Source organism: Camellia sinensis, chromosome 12 (assembly GCF_055761805.1).
Source record: "Camellia sinensis isolate YWXY chromosome 12, ASM5576180v1, whole genome shotgun sequence".
In the NCBI taxonomy this organism is placed as follows: Eukaryota; Viridiplantae; Streptophyta; class Magnoliopsida; order Ericales; family Theaceae; genus Camellia; species Camellia sinensis.
Window position 1 is genome coordinate 60,934,002 of NC_138972.1, and position 22,479 is coordinate 60,956,480.

A 22,479-nucleotide genomic window follows, 5' to 3' on the forward strand; every position below is an offset into this window, starting at 1 on the left:
AAGTCTCAGAGGATAGCTCTGAAGAGAGTTCAGATGAAAATGAAGATCCAGAGGCTCCGCATCAATCAGAACCCATTGCAATCAGGAAAGGGAAAAGGGTGACTAAGAAACCCAGTTGGATGACCGATATGGTAGCCTATGCACTTCCAATCATTGAAGACAATATTCCTTGCACTTTCAAAGAAGCCGTGCATAATGTAGAAAGTGTCAAATGGAAGGAGGCTATGGAAGAAGAGATCGGGTCACTTCACAAGAACCAGACTTGGGAGTTGGTGCAACTTCCAAAAGGCAAGAAAGCAATTGGGTGTAAGTGGGTTTACACCAAGAAGGAAGGCATTCCAGGCAGAGACAACATCAGATTCAAAGCTAGATTGGTAGCTAAAGGCTATGCTCAGAAGGAAGGAATAGACTACAATGAGGTATTCTCACCTGTTGTGAAGCACACGTCTATTCGCATCTTGTTAGCTTTGGTTGCACAGTTTGATCTCGAGCTCGCCCAACTCGACGTCAAAACTGCCTTCTTACATGGAGATCTTGAAGAGGAGATATACATGTCCCAGCCAGATGGTTTCAAAATTGCTGGAAAAGAGAATTGGGCCTGTAAGCTGAACAAATCGTTGTACGGATTGAAGCAATCCCCGAGACAGTGGTACAAGCGATTTGATCGGTTCATGATGGAGACAGAATACACAAGAAGTCAATTTGATCATTGTGTATATTTCCGTAAGCTTCCCGACGGTTCCTTCATCTATTTGCTCTTATATGTAGATGATATGCTGATTGCATCTACGAGCAAGGTGGAGATTGACAAACTCAAGGCACAGTTAGCAAGGGAGTTTGAAATGAAGGATTTGGGAGAAGCAAAGAAAGTTCTTGGCATGGAGATCAAGAGAGACAGGAAGAAGGGCACGGTTTGTCTGACACAAACCCAGTATCTGAAAAAGGTGTTAGACAGATTTGGCATCAATGGGAAAACCAAAGCTGTAAGTACACCATTGGCCTCTCATTTCAAGCTTAGTGCCTCGTTGTCTCCACGCACAGAAGAAGAACGGAAGCATATGGCACAGGTTCCATATGCAAATGCAGTTGGTGCATTAATGTATGCTATGGTTTGTACACGGCCTGACATCTCGCATGCTGTGAGTATGGTAAGCAGGTATATGCATGATCCAGGAAAAGATCACTGGCAGGCAGTGAAATGGATCCTAAGGTACATACATGGCACGGTCAATCTGGGATTGAAGTTCGAGAGAGATAACCGACTCGGGCAGAATTTGGAAGGATATGTGGACTCAGATTATGCTGGTGACTTAGACAAACGCCGGTCAACAACAGGGTATTTATTTACGCTTGCTAAAGGGCCGGTAAGTTGGAGGTCAACGCTTCAGTCAACGGTGGCTTTGTCTACTACAGAGGCAGAGTACATGGCAGTAACGGAAGCCTTTAAGGAAGCTATTTGGCTACATGGGTTGATTAAAGACTTGGGAATTGTTCAGAAGCACGTTGAGGTGTTTTGTGACAGTCAGAGTGCCATTTGTTTGGCAAAGAACCAGGTTCATCATGCCCGCACCAAGCACATTGATGTCCGTTTCCATTTCATCCGAGAAATTGTGAATGAAGGGGATATTCTGCTTCAAAAGATTGGTACTGCAGATAATCCGGCCGATATGCTCACAAAGGTAGTTTCTGGGATCAAGTTCCAACATTGTTTGGACTTGGTCAACATCTCTCGGAACTGAGCACCTTCGGGTGCATGGCAGTGTTGATCGATCACTATGTTGGATAAGAGAATCCTCGCCAAGGTGGAGATTTGTTGAATTGGCTACAGATTCTGGAGGTCACCCCATGTGAAAGGGGTGATCCTCATGTCAACAATGGAAGGCCACCAACCTCATGTCAACAATGGAAGGCCACCAACCATGTCAAAAGTCAAAGAATGAGGGCTCTCCCACCTACTCCTTTGTGTATAAATAGAGACGGGAGGGAGAGGATATAGATATCAGATGTGGAGCTGAGAGGTGTGAGTTGAGAGCAAAGAGAGAGAGAATTACAGAGAGTGTTGTAATTCACCATTTTGTTCAATATAGTGAATCCGCTGCCCGTGGACGTAGGCGACTTGCCGAACCACGTTAAAACTTGTGTGTTATTGCTTGTTTGAGTTCCCTGGTGTGCCCCCGATCCTCAACATTTGGTACATTGGAAAATATATAAGTTTTTTTTTTATTACATATATGTCATTTTACATCCATTTTGTTCATGGATTTGTTTCATTCTTTAATGTTTAAGTGCATCACACCCTTACTAATAAAATATATAAGTATTATATTGGATAAAGTATCAAAATTTTTAGAGAAGGTACCAAAAGAAGAAATAATGATCACAACAGATAAGCCCTGTTTGGCAGTGTTGGGTGATGGCTTTTTCCAATAGGTGGTAATAAATTGTTGTGAAATAAACCACATACACAAATAATAACAAAAAGAATCAATCATAAATAAGAAAATATAGTATAAATTTGTGCAGTTCAATAAAATTGCTCATGTTTATAGCTCATACTAGTTTCATTAGCTAAAAGAAAAGAAGAGTATATGCAGTTGCTTTGAGTACAATAATATATATATATATGTTTAGTCATTTTCTTTTTTTGGATTTTTTTTTTTTTTATACTTTGACTCTTTATATTTCAAGTTTTTCTCAATTTACTCTTACATTTAATTTTTGTTCAAAACTAGACAAAAAATGTCACGTCAACTGCCACATAGTATAAAAATTATATTATTATATTTGGGTTTGGGTTTGGGTTAGATGAGTGGGTTATATATTGTTACTCAAAAGACAACCCAAGAGAAGGAGTAAATTGAGTTTCTAATTAAATTGTTAAATTAAAATTATTAACCCAATATATAAACAAATAAATTTGTGCAACAATATACAAAAGTAAAACGAGCAAAGGGATAATAAAGCATACGTCTACTTCTCAAGATTTTTTTTGAGATTTCTCCACTATTAATCGAATAGTATTACACCAGCTAGTTTTAAATTCGGTACTAGTCACATCTAAGCAAGTGATCACCCCCAACCACTCCAATGATTAGTTTAGAATTCTGTACTTTGTCACACCTAACTCAAATAATTTTATTATAAAAAATTACTCACAAAAATATCTCTGATTACAAGAATAGAGTACAGACTAGAATATCCTTTTACAACTACGCTCCAACGCTCAACAAATTTCTCTTAAAAAATATTACATAATGAAGCACAATAATATTTTTTAGAACAAATTAATATCACAAATTTTTTCTCTGCAATTCTTTTTCTTATCAAAAGATATCTCCGTTGAACCTCTTTCCTTATTCCTGCTTCCATTTGAATTTAGAAAAATGCTTGGGAGCACTAATTAGTGCTACCACTAATTAGGTGGCAGTGGATCCCGCCATTAATGATGTGATGTTTTGGTCTTGGAGTTGTATTTTTTTTTTTTTTTTTTACTTTTTTAATGCATTAGTGCTATTAGTGGTGATGTTTTTAGTGGGATGAATCATTGCTGTTGAATTTACTAACTATTGCACTCTTCCATTCTTGACAAAAATAAAAAATAAATAAATAAATAATACAACACAAGGCTAGGTTTACCACAAAAAAAAAAAAAAGATAAATTACATTGACACCCCCTGAGATTTATATATATTACAGTTTCCCCCTCACCTTTTAGAAATTACATCTCTCTCCCTGAGATTTCAAGTTTTATTACAGATTACTCCTTCTGGCAATTTAATTTTTTTAAATACCAATTTGCCCTCATTGGGTAAATTACATTGACACCCCTCACATTTTAGAAATTACGGTCCCTTCACAAGATTTAAAATAACATTACCAATTGCCCTCTCGATTAGTATTAGTTGAAAAAAAAAATCATTGAAAAAAAAGTTCATTGGAAAAAAAATTATTTGAAAAAAAATTTTGTTAGTCAAATTTTTAAATTTTTGTTTAAAAATCAACGTAAACTCATTTTTCCAATTTACATTTTTTCCTCAATTTTACAAATTGAGACAACCATTTATAAACAAAAAAAAAATTATCAAACAAGTTTTTATGACAGTTTTTAAAATTTTATAAATATAAGTTGAAAACTGAAAACGAAATGGTTACCAAACAGGCCTCAGATGGTAAAAATGACGTAAAATTAACAAATAATTAAATAAGTTATCAACGTAAGAAGCGACTTATCAAAAGATTCTTAGGCTATGTATAGTTCGATTTTTAGAATTTTTTTTTTAAAAATTAAAAATTAATTTGGTTAAAAAATAAAAAATAAAAATAATTATCATTTTTATATAATTTTTATCTTTCGAGTGTAATAAACATAAACCGCAAGGGGTGTTAGTGTAATTTTTATCTTATGTTGATTTTTAAACAGAAATTTAAAATTTTGACTAACAAAATTTTTTTTCAATTAATTTTTTTCTTCCAAATAATTTTTTTTCCAATTAATTTGTTTTTTCAATGAATATTTTTTTCAACTAATTTTAACCGAGAGGGTAATTGGTAATACTACTTTAAACCTTGGAGAGAGGATTGTAATTTCTAAAATGTGAGGGGTATCAATGTAATTTACCCAATTAGGTCAAAACTGGTATTTAAAAAAATTAAATTGTTAAAGGGAGCAACCTGTAATGAAACTTTAACCTCAGGGAGGAGAATGTAATTTTCAAAAGGTAAGGAAGAAAATTGTAATAAATATAAACCTCAAGGGATGTCAATATAATTTATCAAAAAAAAAAAAGGAAAGGAAAAATAAGATGGAAGTGAATTTGAAATGATGTACAAGCCACCACGTAGTTTTGTCCCAAAAAAAGGAAAGTACTACAAAAAAAGGAAAGGAAAAATAATGTAAATGATATACATGATATACAAGCCACCACGTGGTTTTGTCGATCCTTTCCTGTTATTATTATATAATATATAAATATATTTAATATATATATATATATATATAAGATGTATGGGAAATGATCTAGACCCCAGCACTTCCATACATTTTGTGATAGAGGGGGAGGAGAGAGTGGAGAAAAATATATATATATATATATGCATACCGAATACCGCACTAGATAAAAGTGGATCGGAGCTCCGGACTCGACTGGACTATCCAAGAATTAAGGCCCTGCAGCAAGGAGCAAGGTAAAAACTACCCAGCCGGGGTTGGTCGGATAACCCCTCTGGTGTGGGAATGAGTAATCGGAGAAGAAGTAAAGTTCTCCCTAAGTGTAGAGAGTTGAGTTTCAGTAAGTATGGTTCAGCTTAGATCAGTTACCTCTCTTGTGAAGCCAATATAGTTTATATATATCTCCTTGCTTGTTACCCAAGATGGTTTCACGAAGCTGTGGTGCTGCCAGCTTTACTTTTAACATTGCCCAAGGTAGGGGACCATCTGATAGTTGTCAAGGGGTGTATATATTCATTGTAGTCATGTCGATAACAAACCACATTCTTCTGGTTTAACTGCTTCTGTGATTCTAGGCTTAGGGAACCACCTGAGATGGCAACTTGCACATGCATATACTCACAGCTTCCACATTTCTCTAAGAGGTTCTCTCAGCTTGGTACTGTTGTGCCTTGGCTCGGCCCTTTGTGAAACTATTTTAGAGATGGGCTGGCCCATTCGGATATCTTTGTATGGACTTGGCCCACTTTGGTTCTGATGGTGGGTTCGGCCCATAGATTGAGTCCTGCAGCTCGTCCCAGCCCAGTATCGCGGCTGGATTGGCCTTTCCACTACGAGTTGGGCCCAAGTTCTTGAGGACTTGGGTGGACTGTTGGTAATGGAGTTGGGCTTAGTTGGCTTGCCCACACGTTCATCTGACCCATTTGGATTTGGGTTTAGAAGATTGGACCGGCCCAAGACTTGGATCCGACCCATTCCATATTTAGCCCTTTCAATATATATAATGTGTGGCCACAATTAATTAGAAGTTGTGGGGTCAAAAATAGTGGGAGTCTCAAATATTTTCCTAAGATGTATAGTAGACTTAAATATTTTTCAATTGGTGCAAAATATTTTTCAATTGGTGCAACTTGTATTAATATCATAAAATTCATTTTCATATTTTGTATTAAATTGTTATAAACTATGTATATTAAAAATTATAATTTATCTTATAATATTTTAGACATTATGAAAATCAAACCATAAGATTAATATATATATAATAAATTATTTTTATGCACATGATTATCAATGTATTATTTTTGTCTAATTTTAGACATAAATTAACTTTTGAAGTAAATTGAGAAAATTTTGAAACATGAAGGGAAAAAAAAATATTTAAGGGCTGATAAATTATTAGGTTGACGTCAATAAATTAATATAATAACTTTAGTTAGATCCGTGAATATTTGTGTGGTAAAGTAAACAACATAATTCTAATAAATTATATGTATCTGTGCAGTGGCGGAGTTAGAAAATTAGGCTAGAGGGGGCATTTATTAATTATAATTTTTTATTTAAAAAAACTTCATGAGCAACATTAAGATAATAATCATTTTATGAGATAAATTTAAACATAAAAAATTACATATTCATTATTAATAAGAACAAATCAAAATTCTATAATAGTGTGAAATAGCTCGGTGTGGGATGATGATGTAAGTTTGCAATTTTAGCACAAAAAATTATGGATCAAAAGTCCTAATTTAAAAAAATAAAAACACATCATTTATAGCACAAATTATTATAAAATCAATTTAATTTTTATTTGACAGAAAAATATTAAAAAGATGACATTCTTATAAATGATGTGTTTTGAATGAAAATGATTAAACAGTCTTAGAGTACCATATAGCGTTACCTATGTGATGTTCAAAGCATAGAAAATCACAAATCACACTAAGCGGTATGTCAATTACTTGAAAATAATGAATTCATTATATTCAGTCTATAATATTTTTCGCTACACTATTGATTTAAACTACTACTCCCTCCGTCCCAAAATATTAGTCCCTTATTCCATTTTTCATTGTCCCAAAATATTAGTCCCTCTTCAAAAATCAAGTACAAAAATAATATAAATTTCCTATTTTACCCTTCTTTTAAATTAATAAACAACATAAAAAGTACAATTATGCATTGATATTCTCAAAAAATGTACTATCAAAAGGATAATTTTGGAAAATCAACTTTTTTCAAATGCAATAATTGTACTACCAAAAAAAGTTGGATTCCCCAAAAGGGACCATTATTTTGGGACGGAGGGAGTACATAAATAATACCACATAGTGTTCCCAAATTATCAAATAACTACTTGTTGTGAACAATATAATAAATCATTAGCCAAAAAACATGCTAAGAAAAAAAAATACATTTTATACATGACAATAACAAAACAAAAGAAATATTTGTAAAACTGAGGTGGGGCACGTGACCCGGCCCTATGCTGCCTCGCCCCCGTATGTGTGTGTTAGGTTTAATGTCAAAAAATTATTATAATAACTTTAGTTAGATCCATGAATGGTTGTTATAAAGTATACCATACTAATCAAGCTCTACAATCTCAATGTAAATATGTTTCATGGTCAATGATTTTTAAAAACTTACGACCGCATTGTCCAATTTCTAATACTTATCATTGGATATATACTCTGCATACAACTACATGACATATACCAATTTTTTCCCAATAGTACTACTTAAAATGTTGCTGCTTATATCAATGCAATTACTAATTAAAAACAATAAGAAAAATTCTAGGTTCTATGATCAATTTCTGTACAAATTGAAAAACTGATTACAAACACTTCCTTGCTTGCAGAGGTTTTTAATAGTTTCAGGGACAAGTTTGGGAACTTCAAGAAGTCTTTATGTGAGGATACTAAGGGACTTCTTTCATTGTATGAAGCTTCATATCTTTTAATGGAGGATGAAAGTATATTGGAAGAAGCTAGAGATTTCACAGCTAAACATCTCAAAGAATGGCTCAAGAAGGAGAGAATAGATCCAAATCTTGGCATGCTTGTGAGTCATTCCTTGGAGCTCCCATTACATTGGGCAATGCCAAGAATGGAGGCAAGGTGGTTCATTGATGCATATGAGAGGAGATTGGACATGAATGCCAAGTTGCTTGAGTTTGCCAAATTGGATTTCAACATGTTACAAGCAATTCACCAAGAAGACCTAAAGCATGCACCAAGGTAAAAGATCACTTCCATCAAATAGAATTAAACCATAGGAAAATGCTATTCCACTAGAATATTTATATAGAATTTTACACCAGAATGATGTGGTAGTTTCATTTATATTATTACCAAATTGGAACAGCTTATCACTCAACTTAATGTATTTTATTTTATCCAAAAAAAAAATATTTTTTTTAATTGTTATATACAATTAGGACACCAAATTAGTGGAGTAATAGGTTGTTTCAATTTGGTTTGAAAATTTGACTTAAAAGCCATGTTTGTTTGGGCGGACTGAATTAGCATTCCCATGACTAATAGTCCTAGGACTACGAATCCGTTGAATTATGTATCCTATCTTAACTAATAGTCAAGTTTAAAATAATTAGTCCCTACTTCAATTGTTTAACCAAACATCAGATTAATAATTTTATTGGACTATTAGTCCAATCCCAAGCTCATGTCCACCCAAACAAACATGACCAAAATGTGTTTAAATTTAACTTGTTTATCCCATCTCAAAGCGAGTTTTAATCGAGTTGACAACAAACTGAGCTCTAGTAATTTGATTTCATTTTATTTATGATGCATATAAATTTTGGTTATTACACTTTTCCCCCTTTATATTTGGACACTTTCCCACTTTGGTCCTTAAAGTTTGTTTTTCTTATTTTGACCCTCTATGTTTCAAACTTTTCTCACTTTACTTCTAAAGCTAACTTCTATTCAAAATTAGATTAAAAAAAAAGAGTCACAATTACTATCACATAATATAAAAATATATATTATTATATTGGAGATTAAATTTATGTAAGAGGTATTAGTCATATATAATAAAATATTTTTATACCATGTGACTATTAATGTGTCACTTTCTGTCTGCCAAAGTGGAAAAAAATAAACTTTAAGGGTCAAAGTGAGAAAGTGGTCAAACATAAAGGAAGCAAAATGTAATTTATCATTTAAACTTATCAAGTTGAGCACTACATTGTTCAAGCTTGGTTTAAAAACTTAACAGTTTCAAAATGTATTCAAGTTTTGTTTATTTACGTAATAAGAAAATTTTAAATGAGTTTTTTTATGAATTGAACACAAGTCGAGATCAAGTTTAAGTAATTTGATTTGTTAAATAGCTCTATACACAATTCTCAACCAAAATACATGACAATGACATTTTTTAAATAATACAAGTCACGACATTTTTAAAATAATAAGTGACGTTTAAAATGGTAAGACCAAAATTTGTTACATTATTATTTTTTTATTAAATTATTTATTTATATATTATTACTGATTTTATCTTTCTACATACTTTACTTAATAATTAATAGGTGGTGGGAAAGCACAGGTTGGGGGAAAAAGTTGCACTTTGTTAGGGACAGGGTGGTAGAGAATTATTTATGGTCTCTGGGAGAGGCTTTTGATTCCAAAATTTTAGGAGCATGGGAACAAGGATCAATATATTGGCCACATGTGTTGATGATGTTTATGATGCTTATGTACCTTGGATCAGCTCCAACTTTTCACCAATGCCATTGACAGGTTGGTACAAGTAGGGAATGTCATTCCTTCTTAATATTTGCCATAGGTGACTATTATTTTAAGTTTGAAAAAGTCTAATGGTATAAAAATCGATCATAAAATCAGACATAATTTTCTCACTACTCATAAGAGATTTAGGTTATGTTTGATTTTGTGATTAGTTTATACATAAGTTGAAGAATTATACAAGTTTCTAACACAATTTTGAAAACACTTATGTGTCTCAAATGAGATGTTAATGCAATGGAACAATTTCTAGACTTTCTAAGTTTTAAATTCTAAACAGACATTAATTGATTACAAAATTAAACATAATCTTCTCTCATTTGAGGTAGATTTCACTTTTTTGTGAGTTTCCACACTTTTATGAGAGAATTTATTTGATTCTATAATTAATTTTTGTGCAAGTAAAAAAATTATTTAAGTTTTTAACACAATTTTAAAAATACTTTTGCATCTCGGATGGGATGTCAATGCAGCTGAACAACTTCCAGACTATATGAAGATATGCTTACTTGGTTTATTCAATACCATTAATGAAACGGCTTATGTCACTCTTAAGGAACATGGTGTCCATATCCTCCCATACCTTAAAAATAAGGTACCCACATCCTTTTTGATATCTTATTTAAGCAAACTACCATATAATTATTTGATCACATTCAAACAAATGCTGTATATTAGCTTTACTAAATCCATGCTCAATTTTATTGGGAAAAAAAAAGAAAAAAAAAAGAAGTGCTCTAATGTTTTTTTTTTCATTAGTCTATGAAATTTACTTCTAGTGTCAATTTGATTCTTATAGTTCTCATGGTATCAATTTTATCTTGAAAATTTTCAAAGAGTGTCAATTAAATCTAATTGATAATGCCCCTTTGAAAAATAGAATGAAAAGGGACAAAATAGTTCATTCATTCTCTTTAAAGTGATTGAAGGGTTGCCATCTAATTTAAAATGATCTATTTCGTTTCAAATGGGTCATTTAGTCCTTTTTTTTCTATTCAATTTCTTAATGATTGTTGTTAATAAGACTAAATCGATACAATATAAAAAAAAAAATTGAAGAACAAAATCAATACAATTTAAATTACAAACCAAATTGACATGAGGAAAAATATAAAGAATATAATTTGCCCTTTTTGAAATGTTGTAGTGGCGAGATTTATGTCGATGTTACATGAACGAAGCAAATGGTCTTACAGTGGATACATGCCAACACTTGAAGAGTACCTTGACCATGCATGGACTTCATCCTCTGTTCCTACATTACTAACACATGCTTATTTTCTAAGTACAAATGCCATAACCAACGAGGAGTTGGAATGCATAGAAAAGTGCGATTACATGATTAAGTGGTCATCAATGGTTGCAAGACTTGCAGATGATTTGGGAACATCATGGGTTTGTAAGCTAATTGGATTGGGCTTCTTTCTAGTTCCCTAATTAGACTAGAGGGTTTAATTTAGAGTAATTTTGACCCGTTTTGAGTTCATCTTGATAATTTAGACTGTTTAATTTTTAGTGTCCTTAGAGTAGATTATTAACGTAAAAAATCAAATTAATTAGATATTATTAGCCATATGGTTGGATCACATTTCCCTTTAAAAAGAAATGGATGACAAGTATAATTTTGAAAATAGACAGTCCATTTTTTTAAAAGACAAATGTGATCCAAATATATTACTACCAATATTCGTTCGACTTGTCTATTGCATGGATGATCTACTCAGATGGTATAAAAACTAAGTGGTTCAGATCATCGAGATGCACCCGAAATGGGTCCAAATTGCCCTGAATTGGATCCTCTGGTCCAATTAGAGTAATACATATCTCTTATATCGACCTAAGTACTTCATAAAGTTACTTGCAATTCCTTTTTCTTTACTAACACCTATTATAGCGATCCCGGGTTTACCCTTGTTGTACAGTGATCCGGACATGTGTCCGTGGATGTTGGTAGTTGTTTATTATCTTGTTTGCATCCTTTTTACTTTGTATTTTGAGTTATGTGATGTGTTGGGCAGGTTTGTTTCAGGTTGGTTGTGTTTGGGAGCCTAGTGTTGCTGCCCAGATTTTTGGACCTTCGCTCGAGCGAGGAGTTTGTCGCTCGAGCGAGAGTGAGGTTCGTGTCTGGTGGGTCGAGCCAGGGTGGCTTCGCTCGAGCGAGTGTTGCGTCTGGTTCTGGACCTGAGAGTTGCCTTTCTTGGCTCGAGCGGTCTGGGTTTTTCTTCGCTCGATCGAGAACTTCTTGGCTCGAGCGAGGGTTTTCTGTGTCTGGTCGCTCGAGCGACCAAGTCTTCGCTCGAGCGAGCGTGTTTTATATCAGCGGACAGTAGCGATTTTAAACATCACTTTTTCACTCCCTTTTTCTTTCAAAACCTAGATCCGACACACTCTCTCTTTACACTTATATTCTCTCTAAGAATTGATCTCCCTAGAGTGTGATTCTAGCCTAGGGCTTTTGTTAAAAAGATAGAGGGCGTTGAGAGCTTCGTTTTAATCTGAAAAAGTTTGGTTTTGGAGCACGTTGATCTTCGAGTCTTCATCTCCTTTTTGGCTTAAACTTCGAGGTAGGGATATCCTACTCCTCTCTATGGATTTTGTCTTTAAATTTTGGTATTTTGAGATGTTGGGGTTGGTTTGGTAATTTTGTGAAAGTTTGGGGCTTTTGTGTAATTTTACAAAAGTTGGGGTTTTATTCATAATAAACCTAGATGCATGTTTGGCATAGAGAAATGGAATAAATGTTGAATCATTGATGAAAATGGGACCTAAGGGTTGAAATGTTAGTTATGGGAAATGGCCTAATTACATTGTTTAATTAATTGGGATAATTAATTGGGAAGAATGAGGAAATGAAATGTTGATTGAATATCCATTGTGCATTTATTTTCTGTTTAGAAATAACTGCTTTGGGCTATCGGTGGAGGATAGTCGTGATTGTTGTAGACAATGCATGATGATTAGGCAAACTGAAACTAATCAATGAAATGTGTCATGGGACTTGACGGTTGATAGAATACATTAATTGTATGTATTTGGTGATTGTATATAGAACCAATGCGTTTATATACGTTATGTGTAGAGGAGGAGATAGGGGATGTACTCCGCGGTTTAGGGGAAGATAGGGGATGTACCTCTAAACCGGATAGTGTTGGGAGAAGATAGGGGATGAACTCCGTAGATACAGCTCATGTGCTTGTCTAGAGAAGTGAAGATAGAGCTTATATGCTTATCTTTGTGATGTGTGGATATAGCTTTTATGCTTATCTGTGGGATATTGTTGTTATACATATCTGTTAAGAATGTGGATATAGCTTACATGCTTATCTGAATGTGGGATATAGTTTTTATACATATCTGTGGAAATGATGATAGAGCTAGCATGCTTATCTGTGGAAAAAGGAAAAATGAAAGGTAACTTAGACTCATAAGTTGTAAGACACAAATGTGTAATTTATGTGAACGTATCTGTGTTAGCCATCTATCAATTGCTAATATTTTAGTCATTGTTCATGGTTGGTTTAGTGTATTTCTACTGGGCTGTGGCTCACCCTATATGGGAATATCACTTTCAGGTACAGGAAGCATGCCACCTCCAAGGACATAGCTTGGGAGGCTAGGGGCGGACATACTAATGTCGTTATCTTTTTGATGTATTACATGTAACTTCAAGCGAAGGGCTTTATGTGTAAACGAGTTAGAACTCTTTTGTTGTAACCAAGTGTTAACTTGGAAAGCTGTAAGCCTGTAAGGCATTTTGCTTTTGTTGTTAACATGTAATACTTTTTGTAATGGAACTCTAATGAATAAAAGAATGTGGTTAGTTTATATGTAAATGCATGTCTTATCTGATGGATTTAATGTTGTTATTTTGAGGGCGTTACAACTTGGTATCAGAGCGTACCGGGTTCGAATACTTTGGGTACGTGGGAAGTGATTAGTATCACAATGGGTTTGTCTCGCTTGATAGAGACTTAGATGTAGTATCATATGCTATGTGCTTACTTGATAACATGCTTATGTGATTATGTGGGTATGGGATTTAATTTCTAGGATGTTGATTGGATCCTTGGGTTTCTGGGAGTCTTGTTGGAAAAGCACTTGATCAATGCTGTTTCTAACCGGAACTCTAGTAACGCCTCGGGACTATCATTATCCGGAAATGAAATTCGTAAGTGCTTATGTGTTTATGTGCTTACGTGGAGTGAATTACAGTTGTTCATGCATTAGGACGTGAGTGTTTAGTTTCGGCACATTTGTGAATGTGCTAACGTTCTGTGTTACCTTTATTAGGATGTCAGGACGAGGAAGAGGTGCTAGGCGTGGTAGACCTGCGAGGCAGGAAGCACCGTTACAGGGTGAGATTACGGCAGTGCAGGAGGGGGTTGGTCAGGCCAATGTGGCTGAGCCAGTGGGTCAGCAGGCTATGGGTGCCTTGGCCAGAGAGATAGCAGGAGCTTTGGGTATTCTTAGAGCTGGGAATCAGGCATCTGAGGCAGGGCCTTCTTTCTTGAAGAGGGAGTTCTTCCGGTCTAATCCGGATGAGTTTATCGGGGATCCGAAGGAGCCACTGAAGGCTGATGAGTGGCTAGAGCAAATGAGTAAGACGTTCGAGATGCTTGGCATCGAGGACGGAGCACTGAAAGTGACCTTGGCATCCTTCCAACTGAAGGGAGATGCGGGTCAATGGTGGAAGTACGAGAAGGCTCGTGTTGGTAGTACTTGGGAGGTGTTTGTGAATGCTTTTCAGGAGAGGTTTTTGTCTGCAGCAGCTAGGGAGAAGCTGAGGGATCAGTTTAGCCGGCTTAATCAGCAGGGCTTGTCAGTGGCCGAGTTTGAGGCTATCTTTACTAGTTTGTCCAGGTTCGCACCTGAACTGGTGGCGTCTGAGGAACGCCGTTGCTATGAGTTTGAGCGGAAGTTGAGGCGGGGCCTCAAGTTGAGGGTTGGTGGGTCTTACATCCGGGAGTATAGACACCTAGTGGACGCTGCAGCTCATATGGAGCTCATGATGCAAGAGGAGGATGAGGGGCAGAGAGGCTCCAAGAGGAGCCAAGATGGCCAGGGTGATGGCAGGAGTCAGAGGGGTTCTAACCCTCAGCAGTCGCAGGGTGGTGTTGCTAGATCGACCTTCCCAGTGCCAAGTGCAGGCTCCGGGAGAGGTGGTCAGGGGGATTTCACCTGTTACAAGTGTGGCCAGCTGGGTCACAAGGTTTCTGTTTGCCCGCAGAAGGGTGGGGGTCAGAGAGCTGCTTCTTCTTCAGCTAGACTGCAGAGTCAGAGTTTGGGCAGGGGGCAGCCCTTGACTTGTTATCAGTGTGGACAGCCTGGGCACCTGAAGAGGTTTTGCCCGCAGTTGAGTGCCACTTCGGGAGCGTCTGGTTCTAGGCAGACGCAGGGTTTTCAGCCAGCTCAGTCTGTGCAGGCCTCGAAGGCCAATCCGAGAGCTTCGTCATCCCAGTCAGTGCAGCAGTCTTTTACTCCGAGAGGTGAGCAGGTAGACCAGGGGCCTACGGGGCGCGTGTATGCTGTTACCGCGCAGGATTTAGTACCAGCTCCATCAGTAGTAAGAGGTACTTTTCTGTTTTGCAACTCGGTTGCTAGTGTGTTGATTGACACGGGTGCATCTCATTCTTTTGTATCTGCTGCATTTGCATCGGTTTTGGAATTGGAGTTGGCACAGTTAGCATCTCCTATTTGTGTGGTATCGCCTTTGGGTGGTGAGTTGATTCTGAAACAGGGTGTTAGAGGATGTGATATTGAGGTCGCCGATTATAGGCTTCCTTTTCCGTTTGTTGTCATGCCCATGAAGGGTTTTGATGTTATTTTGGGTATGGACTGGCTATCGTCATACCGGGCTGTTATTGATTGCTACCGCCAGAGGGTCACGTTATGTACCTTGAGCGGGGAGTGGTTCCATTTCTTGGGAGACCGGGTTGGTAGTGTTTTGCCACCGGGGTATGATTCGCGAGGGCGAAGTGAGCTTAGTGGTCTACTTGCTAGCTTTGAGAGTAGTGAGTGTGATGAGATTCAGATTGTGTTGCCAAGGGTGGTTTGTGAGTATTCGGATGTCTTTCCCGAAGATCTTGTTAGTTTGCCACCTCACCGAGAGATAGAGTTCTCTATTGATTTAGTGCCTGGTACGGCGCCGATTTCTATGGCACCTTACCGTTTTGCACCAGCAGAGTTGGTTGAGTTGAAAGTTCAGCTCCAGGAATTTCTCGATAAGGGCTTTGTTCGCCTTAGTGTTTCGCCGTGGGGAGCACCGGCCCTCTTTGTTAAAAAGAAAGATGGTGCCTTGAGATTGTGTATTGACTACCGGAAGTTGAATCGGGCTACGGTCAAGAATAAGTACCCTATGCCCCGTATAGATGATTTGTTTGACCAGTTGAAGGGTTCCCGTTGTTTCTCTAAGATAGACTTGAGATCGGGTTACCACCAGTTGAGGGTCAGGGAGGAGGACATTCCTAAGACGGCATTCCGTACGCGGTATGGCCATTATGAGTTTCTGGTGATGCCATTTGGGCTTACCAATGCACTGGCAGTTTTTATGGACTTGATGAACCGGATTTTTCGGGAGTTCTTAGACCGATTTGTGGTCGTCTTCGTGGACGACATCCTTATCTATTCGCCTACAGAGGAGGAGCACGAGGAACACTTGAGAGTGGTGCTTGAGTTGCTTAGAGCCCATAGGCTGTATGCCAAGTTTGGGAAGTGTGAGTTCTGGCTGAGGGAAGTCAAATTCTTAGGCCACGTGGTATCCGGGGAAGGGGTGTCTGTTGATACATCCAAGGTTGAGGCAGTGCAGGATTGGGCACAGCCAAAGAGTGTGTTTGAGATCCGCAGTTTTCTAGGATTGGCTGGGTATTACCGTCGGTTTGTGAAAGATTTCTCCAGGTTAGCGTCACCGTTGACTAGACTGACTCGGAAGGGAGTCAAGTTTGTGTGGAGTGAGACTTGTGAAAAGTCGTTCCAAGAGCTGAAAGTTAGATTGACCACCGCTCCGGTATTGATTATTCCGGAGAGAGGGTTGGGTTATGCGGTTTATTGTGATGCCTCACGAGAGGGTTTGGGTTGTGTGTTGATGCAAGAGGGGAAAGTGGTAGCTTATGGCTCACGTCAGTTGAAAATACACGAGAAGAATTACCCCACACACGACCTAGAGTTAGCAGCAGTGATCTTTGCCTTGAAAATCTGGAGGCACTACCTTTATGGTGAGTGGTTCGAGGTATTCTCGGATCATAAGAGTTTGAAGTATCTGTTTACACAGAGAGACTTGAATTTGAGGCAGAGGAGGTGGATGGAGTTCATCGAGGATTATGATTTTGAGTTGCACTATCATCCGGGAAAGGCCAATGTTGTGGCCGATGCCCTTAGTAGGAAATCCATTAGTGATGTAGCTAGTATAGCCATCCGGGAATGGGAGATGTTGGGAGCACTTGGCGAGTTTGATTTGCTACTGGGCGAATCTGTTGAGGCTGCGGCCTTGTTTTCTGTTGTTGCGCAGCCTACACTTGTGATTAGAGTGTTAGAGGCACAGAGAGGTGACCTCGAGGTAGAATCCCTCCGAGAGAAGATCTCCAGTGGGAAAGTTGAGAAGGGTTTGACGGTGTATCCTGACCTGAGTGTGAGATACCGAGACCGTTTGTTTGTACCGGAGTCTTGCCGTTAGGAAGTACTCCGAGAGTTTCATCATTCGCGCCTTGCGGTGCATCCGGGAGGTACTAAGATGTATCAGGATTTGGGTCGCCAGTTTTGGTGGCGGGGTATGAAGAGAGATGTGGCGGTTTTCGTATCGAAGTGCCTTACTTGCCAGCAAGTGAAGGCCGAGCATCAGAGGCCAGCGGGTTTGTTGCAACCCTTGCCTATTGCTGAGTGGAAGTGGGAGCATGTCACTATGGACTTCGTTGTAGGTCTTCTGAGGACTCAACGGGGTAGTGATGCTATTTGGGTGGTTGTAGACCGGTTGACTAAGTCGGCGCACTTTGTTCCTATGCGCGTGAGAGATTCGGTGGATCATCTTGCTGACTTGTATATTCGGGACGTAGTGAGATTCCACGGGGTCCCAGTGGCGATCATCTCAGATAGAGATCCTCGTTTTACTGCTAGGTTGTGGCAGAGTTTGCAGAGTGCCTTGGGCACTAAGTTGACCTTTAGTACGGCTTATCATCCTCAGACTGACGGGCAGTCCGAGCGTACTATTCAGATCCTCGAGGATATGCTTCGGGGTTGTGTCCTGGACTTCAATGGGACGTGGGAGAGGCACTTGCCATTGGTAGAGTTTGCCTACAACAACAGTTTTCAGTCTAGCATCGGTATGGCACCGTTTGAGGCCTTGTATGGCCGACCGTGTAGGTCTCCAGTTTGTTGGGCCGAGGTGGGCGATGCACCTTTGTTGGGTCCGGAGTTGGTTAAGGAGACGACGGAGAAAGTTGAGCTTATCCGTAGGAGGCTTGTTACAGCCCAGAGTCGGCAGAAATCTTATGCTGACCGTAGGAGGAGGCCTTTGGCGTTTGAGGTAGGTGATCATGTCTTTCTGAAGATATCACCTAGGCGAGGCTTGATGAGGTTTGGGAAGAGTGGGAAGTTATCCCATCGGTTTATTGGTCCTTTTGAGATCCTTGAGAGGATTGGTGAGGTTGCTTATCGGTTAGCCTTACCGCCGCAGTTGTCCGGAGTGCATGACGTGTTTCATGTGAGTATGCTTCGGAAGTATGAGCCAGATCCATCACATGTGTTGGATTGGACCAATTTAGAGGTAGATGACGATGCCTCGTATGAGGAGAGACCGGTTCGGGTCTTGGATAGGCGGGATCAGGTCCTGCGTGGCAAGACCATTCCTTTGGTGAAAGTCTTGTGGAAACATCACGGAGTGGAGGAAGCCACTTGGGAACGTGAGTTGGAAGTCCGAGAGAAATATCCGGACTTGTTTGTTGATATGTGATCTTGTATTTAAATTTTGCATTTTGTTGAACTTAAGAGCTTTTATATATGTCTTAAGTTGTGAAACATTGAAAATGTTTGGTTTATTGGAAGTATGTTTTGGGAACTTGCCTCATATGGAAGTTGAATGTAACATTATATATGTTGATTATATTGTTGAGATTGGAAAGATAATGCATAATGTTGATGCATGTTGAAAGTACATATGTTGTTTACATATTGTGATATACCTCTTGTTAAATGGAGGGGATGGCCGGTAATGGGTCGGATTGTTGAATGTTATAGTGTAACATTGTTTAAAATGGAGAAAAACTTGTTTTGAAAACTTGTGCTTAATTTCGGGGATGAAATACTTTAAGGGGGGGAGGTTATAGCGATCCCGGGTTTACCCTTGTTGTACAGTGATCCGGACATGTGTCCATGGATGTTGGTAGTTGTTTATTATCTTGTTTGCATCCTTTTTACTTTGTATTTTGAGTTATGTGATGTGTTGGGCAGGTTTGTTTCAGGTTGGTTGTGTTTGGGAGCCTAGTGTTGCTGCCCAGATTTTTGGACCTTCGCTCGAGCGAGGAGTTTGTCGCTCGAGCGAGAGTGAGGTTCGTGTCCGGTGGGTCGAGCCAGGGTGGCTTCGCTCGAGCGAGTGTTGCGTCTTGTTCTGGACCTGAGAGTTGCCTTTCTTGGCTCGAGCGAGCTTTTCTTGGCTCGAGCGGTCTGGGTTTTTCTTCGCTCGATCGAGAACTTCTTGGCTCGAGCGAGGGTTTTCTGTGTCTGGTCGCTCGAGCGACCAAGTCTTCGCTCGAGCGAGCGTGTTTTATATCAGCGGACAGTAGCGATTTTAAACATCACTTTTTCACTCCCTTTTTCTTTCAAAACCTAGATCCGACACACTCTCTCTCTACACTTATATTCTCTCTAAGAATTGATCTCCCTAGAGTGTGATTCTAGCCTAGGGCCTTTGTTAAAAAGATAGAGGGCGTTGAGAGCTTCGTTTTAATCTGAAAAAGTTTGGTTTTGGAGCACGTTGATCTTCGAGTCTTCATCTCCTTTTTGGCTTAAACTTCGAGGTAGGGATATCCTACTCCTCTCTATGGATTTTGTCTTTAAATTTTGGTATTTTGAGATGTTGGGGTTGGTTTGGTAATTTTGTGAAAGTTTGGGGCTTTTGTGTAATTTTACAAAAGTTGGGGTTTTATTCATAATAAACCTAGATGCATGTTTGGCATAGAGAAATGGAATAAATGTTGAATCATTGATGAAAATGGGACCTAAGGGTTGAAATGTTAGTTATGGGAAATAGCCTAATTACATTGTTTAATTAATTGGGATAATTAATTGGGAAGAATGAGGAAATGAGATGTTGATTGAATATCCATTGTGCATTTATTTTCTGTTTAGAAATAACTGCTTTGGGCTATCGGTGGAGGATAGTCGTGATTGTTGTAGACAATGCATGATGATTAGGCAAACTGAAACTAATCAATGAAATGTGTCATGGGACTTGACGGTTGATAGAATACATTAATTGTATGTATTGGGTGATTGTATATAGAACCAATGCGTTTATATACGTTATGTGTAGAGGAGGAGATAGGGGATGTACTCCGCGGTTTAGGGGAAGATAGGGGATGTACCTCTAAACCGGATAGTGTTGGGAGAAGATAGGGGATGAACTCCGTAGATACAGCTCATGTGCTTGTCTAGAGAAGTGAAGATAGAGCTTATATGCTTATCTTTGTGATGTGTGCATATAGCTTTTATGCTTATCTGTGGGATATTGTTGTTATACATATCTGTTAAGAATGTGGATATAGCTTACATGCTTATCTGAATGTGGGATATAGTTTTTATACATATCTGTGGAAATGATGATAGAGCTAGCATGCTTATCTGTGGAAAAAGGGAAAAAGAAAGGTAACTTAGACTCATAAGTTGTAAGACACAAATGTGTAATTTATGTGAACGTATCTGTGTTAGCCATCTATCAATTGCTAATATTTTAGTCATTGTTCATGGTTGGTTTAGTGTGTTTCTACTGGGCTGTGGCTCACCCTATATGGGAATATCACTTTCAGGTACAGGAAGCATGCCACCTCCAAGGACATAGCTTGGGAGGCTAGGGGCGGACATACTAATGTCGTTATCTTTTTGATGTATTACATGTAACTTCAAGCCAAGGGCTTTATGTGTAAACGAGTTAGAACTCTTTTGTTGTAACCAAGTGTTAACTTGGAAAGCTGTAAGCCTGTAAGGCATTTTGCTTTTGTTGTTAACATGTAATACTTTTTGTAATGGAACTCTAATGAATAAAAGAATGTGGTTAGTTTATATGTAAATGCATGTCTTATCTGATGGATTTAATGTTGTTATTTTGAGGGCGTTACAGCTATTGATCTGCAATTTCTTCTTGATTTGTTTAGGATGAGGTAAAACAAGGTGACATTCCTAAATCAATCCAAATTTACATGCACGAAATTGGTGTTTCTACAGAAGATGCCAAAGAACACATAAACTATTTGATTAGTAAGGCATGGAAAAAGATCAATGAAGCTTGTGTTGTGGACTCTCCCATCGATGACACTTTTGTTGAGATTGTAACAAACATGGCTAGGGTTTCCCAATTCATGCACCAACATGGAGATGGCCATGGACATGATATTGGAGGGAAGAACAAAGAACGTGTCACTTTGTTGCTCATTGAGCCCATTCCCCTTAAATAGATAAATCTTGCTTTAAGTTAAAGAATAAATTATAGGGGTATTTTTTCATAAATCTCTCTTCACCTACTTATATTTCACTTAATTCAAATTATTTTCTTATGTTCCAATAAATTCCATTGATGAGTAATTCTATTTCCACATACTAAATCCCCTTAGGGCACACACTTAATGAATTTTTTCAAAATCACATTTTTATCCTTTAATTAAATTATCATTTAGAACAAATCTTTATCTTTTTCTATTTTCCCAACACACATTCGAACATATAGGGTTTGGTTGGATATCAGCCTTCAAACGGATTTAGGGTTTGCAAATGTTGGGTTTACGGCAATAAAAAAATTTGTAGAGGTTGGGATCGTAGCGGAGAAGGTCATAGTGGTTAGGATTTTGAAGAAATGGTGGGTAGCAAGGGTATATTAGGGTGGTTTAGGCTAAAGCAATGATGGGCTAAGAGTAGCGGTTTCAATGGAGGGCTAAGAGTGGGAGTGGTGGTGGTGGTAATGGTGGTGGCAACAGCAACAGTAGCGGCAACATTCAAGTTTTCTGGAAGAAGAAGAATAGGCAGATAAAAAATAAATTAGAATTTTGAAAATAAAAGATAAGGGCATTGTTGGAATGAAGAGATGTGTACTGAGAATATTTTTATTTTTGATATGTGCTTTGAGAAAGTATTCATTAAGTGTGTGCTCTGAGGGAATTTAGTATGTGGAAATAGAATTACCCCCAATTGATGTATAGTTACTAAAACACCCTTGGAGGTTATTGTGTTATTCAAACAATATAACCTACTTCACATTAGAAAAAATTGCTTCATATACTCTCCAAATTTCTTTGAAATTTGAAAATGACTTCACCGATTTGCCTTCTATCATCTACGATCGGCGTCATATCATTCGGTTTCTAAGTTGAAAGCATTTTGTTGCTAGCATCACATTATTATTAATTTACTTTTAATACTTAAATTTAGCAAATTTAGAATTATAGTGTTCAAAATTTGTAGGGGTTTTGTTTTCAGTTCCTCCATTATAAGTCTTTACAAATGCAAGGACACAAAAATAGTAATGCTAATGTAAGTTTTCCAAGGGTATGTTTTATTTGA

The 22,479-nt window shown here is 37.8% G+C and overlaps 1 protein-coding gene across 1 annotated transcript in view; it reads left to right on the top strand.

The window, feature by feature from the left end:
- LOC114313557 ((-)-alpha-terpineol synthase-like) overlaps positions 1 to 21,380 on the top strand; it is a 33,682-nt gene extending 12,302 nt beyond the window's left edge. The window contains exons 3-7 of the mRNA XM_082896921.1: positions 7,812 to 8,190; positions 9,507 to 9,578; positions 9,689 to 9,717; positions 10,871 to 11,118; positions 21,081 to 21,380. Coding sequence (XP_082753047.1) covers positions 7,812 to 8,190; positions 9,507 to 9,578; positions 9,689 to 9,717; positions 10,871 to 11,118; positions 21,081 to 21,380 — 1,028 coding nt within the window. The remainder of the gene's footprint in view (positions 1 to 7,811; positions 8,191 to 9,506; positions 9,579 to 9,688; positions 9,718 to 10,870; positions 11,119 to 21,080) is intronic.
- Positions 21,381 to 22,479: the final 1,099 nt, after the last annotated feature.